The following is a 5,999-nucleotide window of genomic DNA, read 5'->3' as shown; positions in this document are numbered from 1 at the left end:
CACATTTTAGGAAAATCAACATCAATTTATGAAGTTAGCTTATGTGATGTTCTCTCAAATATTTCAGTTGTATTGAAAATTCAGCATTCAAGATGACTTTGGGAAACGAGTTAATGCAACTAGTGAAAGATAACTGCAGACATGGAGGAAATGGGTGAAAAGTTTATTAAGACTCTTTTTCTTTTCTTCTTCTTCTGTTGTTATGTTGCACATTAGCAACATATTAGTGCACTGCTGCCTCTCACTGCTATATTAATGTCATTGGTTCCTTTGTGGCTACTTTAATATTTTAAGTAAGTTTCACTCAAAACAGTAAGTAAATTGTTTTATTTGCCTTGAAAGTAGCTGTAACTTAATAAAACCTAGTAAGTATAACAACTAAGTAAAGATAACTAACTAAATCTAAGTAAGGTAAACTATTGGATTTTACAGTGTACTAAAATGACTACAACTGAAAAAAATGAAAGCTAAACAGAATGATTAAAATAATAATAACAAAAGCACATAAATACTAAAACTTAAACAGAAATTAAAATGAAAATAAATAAATACAAAGACAAATCAATATACTAATAAATACTGTAATAGTATATAAATAACACTAAAATAACATTCAGGTCCATTTTGCAGTTTATTGTGGCCGAGAACCACCCACTAAGAAAGAAAGAAACTGTCTGACAGACATCTAAAATGACCAACCACATAGTTTGGCAAATGAAATCTGTGTTGCCACAATGACAGGCCAACAAACTCATTCAAATTGTTCTACAGATCTACAGAAAACATCAAGTTGCAGAGAAAGAGAATCTTTCAAAAAATCTGATACTGCAAACCTAACAAACTAAACAAATCTAGAGACTAGTTCTTCCACCAAAGTGCTCATTATATTAACCAGGTTCCTTTTAAACGTGATTTTGTTTCTTGGCAGACTGACCTCTTCACCCAGACTCCTGGAAATTGTGAAGCAGTCAGAGTTCCATCTGATCTGATTTTCACAAGTGCTTTCCAATTTTGTGTGCAATATGCATGAACAGATGGTACTGTCTGAGGCTGAGACTAATGGGCTTGCTGCCTGTATAGAGCATTTCACTTCATTTAGAGGGCTGTCAAAGAAGAGAGTTTCCAATGAAGACGTTACACAGCGAAGGCAGCTTACTATAGTTAAAAATAGAGCCCAAATGTCCCCATGATCCATGCATGTATGCACCCATATGTGTGTGAACACAACTGCAGAGGTGATCCTGTCTATCCGTGATCTCGTAAAGTTGCCCAGCAGGGGCAGAAAATGGCTTTGTTAATATTTAATAGCTCAAAGGCATACGTTTATCCTTAGGGATTACTCACCAGTGTCCCATCAAGTTTTCACTATGATCACAGGAATGCTGATTTTTTTTTCCCCCCTTGATTTTCAGTTTGTTGTTGTTTGTGGCAATTGTGGTAAAAAGACATCAACTTCCATGCCATATATGGATGATTTCATTACCTGAACCTGTCATTAAAGGAACAGTTTTGTCATTTTGTAAGTGAAAATGTTGTCATCACTTACTCACCTTCATGTTCAGACCCCTGTATTATTTCCTTTCCTCTGTAAAAAAAAGAAAAAAAGAAAGATATATACTGCCAAGCTCCCAAAAACTCCCTTTGCTGGAATTCTCAAATCTTATTTATGCTTGCGTTCAGTCAACACAAGCAAGTTTGAAAAACGCAGCATGTGATATGCGTGAAATATGGCGGAGGTACTTCAGCTCAAGTCGTATGAACTTCATTTATGATGCTTTTATGGTGCCTTTTTTGAGCTTGACTGTATAAATCACCATCCATTTTACTTGAACGAATACCTAAAGCCCTCCTGAAGATCTCTTTTTGTTGTTGTTTTGTTTTGTTTCACAGAAGAAAGAAACTAATACAGGGTTGGAACAAAACAGAGGTTAGTATATGATGATGACACATTTATGGGTTTAAAGACCACATTAAACAGTTTTCTGTCCAGTGTCCAAATTCGGAATAGCAATCTACTCTTACTATTGCTGCCATATTGCATAAATAGTAAGAGTAGTATGCTAGTATACAATTCCAAATTAAGCTACTTGTCTTACTGAAGAAGTAAAAAGCTAATTGGTTGCTGGTATTAGAGGCATTTGATTGGACAAAAATCTGTGTAATGCAAAATGGCCCTTTATGAAACAGAAGTGTGCTTAATTGTACTGAATGTGCACTTGTAGTGTACTTAAAAGTCTATTAAAAAACTGTACCTGCAGATAATATTATATTAATGAAATAAAAGACCACTTAAGTGTACTTAAAGAGAGTACATTTTTATGACCATTTCCTTATTTTGATGCGTTGAGTAAAATATTAAAGCACATGTAAAGTACTTGATTATAATTTGAACTGTAGTGTGTTATTCAGTGTCACATTGATATTACAAATCACAAATTACTATATTTTAAATGTACTAAAATTAAACTTTATCATTAAAAATGCGTAATTAGAAATAAAATAAATCCACGACATACAAGTTTTAACGGTAACACTTTACAATAAGGTCATTTGTTAACATTAGTTAATGTATTAAGTAACATGACCTAACAATGAACAATACATTTGTTACAGTATTTATTAATTTTTGTTAATGCTAGTTAATGAAAATACAGTTATTCATTGTTTGTTCATGTTAGTTCACATTAACTACATGAACAAACAATTCTAACTAACGTTAACCAATACAACTTTTGATTTTAATAATGTATTAGTAAATGTTGAAATTAACATGAACTAAGATCAATAAATGTTGTAGAAGTATTGTTCATGCTTAGTTCATGTTAACTACTGTTTAATAATGAACCTTACTGAAAGTGTTACCGTTTTAACAAAAACAATAATAGTGACATAATAATAACACAATAAGAACCGACACGGAAAAATCCAAAATTCAAAATTGCTCTACAAAACGAACAAACTTTGGTGAGCGTTTGTTAGTTTTTCCAATGATGTGCTTATAATATTAACCAGGAACAGGTAAAGTATACTTTAGTTACATAAATGCTTTCGACTGTGGACTTTAACTATAGTGCAATAGGACAATAGGAATAACTATGAAATTACTTAAAAGATGAACTGAAGTCCTACTCAGGAAAAAAAGTGGTAACACTTTATTTTAAGGTGTCCTTGTTACACATGTTACATGTACTTACAATGAATTATGCATAATTACATGCAAGTAACCCTAAGCCAAACCCTAATCCTAACCATATAGTAAGTACATGTAGTTAATTAATATTACTCAGTACATAAATGTATAATTACACTGTAACAAGGACACCTTAAAATAACGTGTAACCAAAAAAGCACTCTTAAGTTCAACTGATTGCACTTAATATAAATTTAAATTATAACACAATTTAATTTAAATGTAAATCACATGCAATTAAGAGTCCGAAAACGTTACATTCAGTTTGCACTTAAGTAACTTTATTATTTCTATAAGTACTATTTTTTAAGTGTACTTCTTTTTCACCAGGGGTACATCCATATTTTTATGTAAGGCTGCATATTTTGAATGCATATATGGAATAAAAGTTTATTTAGCCAAATTTTAGGCGTACAATAGCATGCAGATAGTTTCAAACAGACTAAGTGCTGCAAAAATCAAATTTTAGGGTCTTTAAACATTGTTTTATTGCTTCAAATGGCCACCGCTCAAAGCAAAATTTCTGTCTCCACAGTTTTGACGGCTCTTCTTGACCACGCCGTTGCTTGGAGGTTTGGGTTGGCACAGGGGCCCCTGGAGCCCCACTCTCATCAGGCAGATATTCCATCCCTTCACCTTGTACATGATGGGCCAAGCAGTCAGGCCCCATTTCAGTTGTCATAACAGCAGTTCGCTTTGTGGACCCTCTGGTGCAATAATTTCAAAGGGGACTAGAGCGAGATGCAGTATGTTCTCCCCAACTGTCGGGATGAAAGAAGACGCTTGCACAAACCACAGAAACAGACACACACAGCCACACACAGCTATGAGAATCTAAATGTTTCCTGTGGTTAGAGATGTTTAACAGTACTGCATTTGGGTAATCAAACACTTGAGCTGTCCCTTTCTCTATATCGGTGTTTCTCTGTATCATGTTGAGTAGCAATAGGACACATGAAACAACATGCTGTGGCTTCTCTGAAGGTGCTTCCCTGCCCTTGATGTTTATTTATGCAGTTTCTTTTCAACCAAAGCTAATTGAAATATCTCTATCGTTCATGTTTCATCCAGGCATCTATGATGGAGTGTCAGTATCATGCTTGCTAGTTTTTCCATATCTTGGATTGTTTTTTACATGACTGACACCAGTGCAAAGTGTTTGTGTACGGTTTATGAACACCAACGAAAGCAGTACATGTTGTCAGTGACTGAATAACCTCATCAGTGTTTTCACTGATTCTGTGTGTGTATGTGTGTGTTTATTGGCTTTATTATTCCTTCCCTCCAAGCTCCTGTATATAAGCTAATGAGGTGTTTCTTCATGTTGTTTTATATACAGAAATACAGCATAGTACATATAGTAAATTAATGGATTAGTTTTATATGCATATAATGACTATTATTTTTGACTTACAGTTATTATTATAACAATAATAATATGAATATATCTATGTGCAAAATATTAAAGGATTTTCATTATGTACGCTTGCATGGCATTTATTATTTGTTTCACTAACACTAAAGCACAAAGCTTTAGTCAGCAGTCTGCAGGCGCAGCTAGATTCCCAAGTTGCTAATTCACTTTGTTTTGATGTAAATTAGACATGTTCTGCCATTTCAGGATGATAGAAAAATTGTGAAACCATCCGATTTGTTTTTAAATCTTCTTTATTTTACCATAATATCTTTATTGCTTTTTTGTGTCATGAATACATTCATATTTTCTCAACTGTTACACCCATGAAATCAGAAGCTTTTCGCTTTGGTTTTGAGACTGGGCTTCAGGGCCGACCTCAATCCGTTTCATAATTTCTCAAGCAGGGAGGCTTCGGTCAGATTTTAGTTTCTGAGCATTTGCCTGTGATGAAATCAATTGATCCTCTTATCAACGCCAGAAACACTTTTTAGATAAGAACTGTGCTGTGCTTTAAGATCCCTGTTAAAAAGGCCTTTTATCATGGAGCTGCATAGACCTTTATGTTCTTTGCAGACACTTTCTCTTAGATTCTTAAAAGAGTTTATAGAGTTTGCAATTCACGGTGGTTTGCACTCAGGTTGCAACTAAAATCAAATCCCTTGTGGGTCTATGGCTATGTTTGAAATGTAAAAATAGTGTACTATTCACTCAATACTACACAGAATATGCTGCATTCTATTCTTAAAAAACAGTGAAACTGTTGTTTCAAAAAGCAGTATCCAAGCTATTGTGAAATGATCTCATCACATTTAAAACTGTTGCAATCAAATCACGAATCAAACATTTTACAAGTTGAGACAGTAATTATTTTATTATGCACAGTACATACTATATACTGCAGAAACAATAGTAATGGTATAGAGTATATAGTTAATTAATTTAATAATACATATTTACAAAGAACCATACAGAAGTCTTATTTGCTAGAAGATTTCTCTCTGCCGCTGTGAAAAAGTATGTGAATTCTGTGGAAACATCATTTTCTGAAGCAACTGATTCACATATCTATGAATCAATATCAGTTTCAAACAAACTGATCCAGTGTAGACTGTATCCCTGATGTAGAGAGTAAAGGAGAGAGAGGCAGCGTAATGTGATTAAGATGCATCCTTGCCAGTTCCGGCGAGTTGACAGAGGGCTGCTCTCTCAGGTTCCCTGAGCTGCGCCCAGTTCCGCTCTGCTGCATTGCAGTACAGTAAAGGAAAGATGTGAATGGTAGAGAAGTGAGGAGAAGAGGAGGTAAGTAGAGATGGCAGAGATGAGCACAGGAATGGCGGAGAAAGGATGAATGAGAATGAGGAAGGTGGAGGCCATTCTGTGATAAGAACTGTA

General features: G+C 34.4%; 1 protein-coding gene across 2 annotated transcripts in view; it reads left to right on the top strand.

Moving 5' to 3' along the window:
* The window catches only part of LOC107672684 (coiled-coil domain-containing protein 85A-like), a 31,554-nt gene extending 26,913 nt beyond the window's left edge, over positions 1 to 4,641 (top strand). Inside the window, exons 4-5 of one of the 2 annotated variants that reach the window (XM_016465989.1) lie at positions 1,891 to 1,927; positions 3,726 to 4,641. In XM_016465989.1, the coding sequence (XP_016321475.1) occupies positions 1,891 to 1,927; positions 3,726 to 3,731 (43 nt within the window). In that variant the 3' untranslated portion in view covers positions 3,732 to 4,641. The remainder of the gene's footprint in view (positions 1 to 1,890; positions 1,928 to 3,725) is intronic. The other variant, XM_016465991.1, reaches the window with a different exon arrangement.
* Positions 4,642 to 5,999: the final 1,358 nt, after the last annotated feature.

This window comes from Sinocyclocheilus anshuiensis, unplaced genomic scaffold, assembly GCF_001515605.1.
Source record: "Sinocyclocheilus anshuiensis isolate Anshui unplaced genomic scaffold, SAMN03320099.WGS_v1.1 scaffold1346, whole genome shotgun sequence".
Taxonomy (NCBI): domain Eukaryota; kingdom Metazoa; phylum Chordata; class Actinopteri; order Cypriniformes; family Cyprinidae; genus Sinocyclocheilus; species Sinocyclocheilus anshuiensis.
The sequence above is the reverse complement of the archived record's forward strand: the minus strand, read 5'-3'. Positions and strand labels throughout refer to the sequence as shown.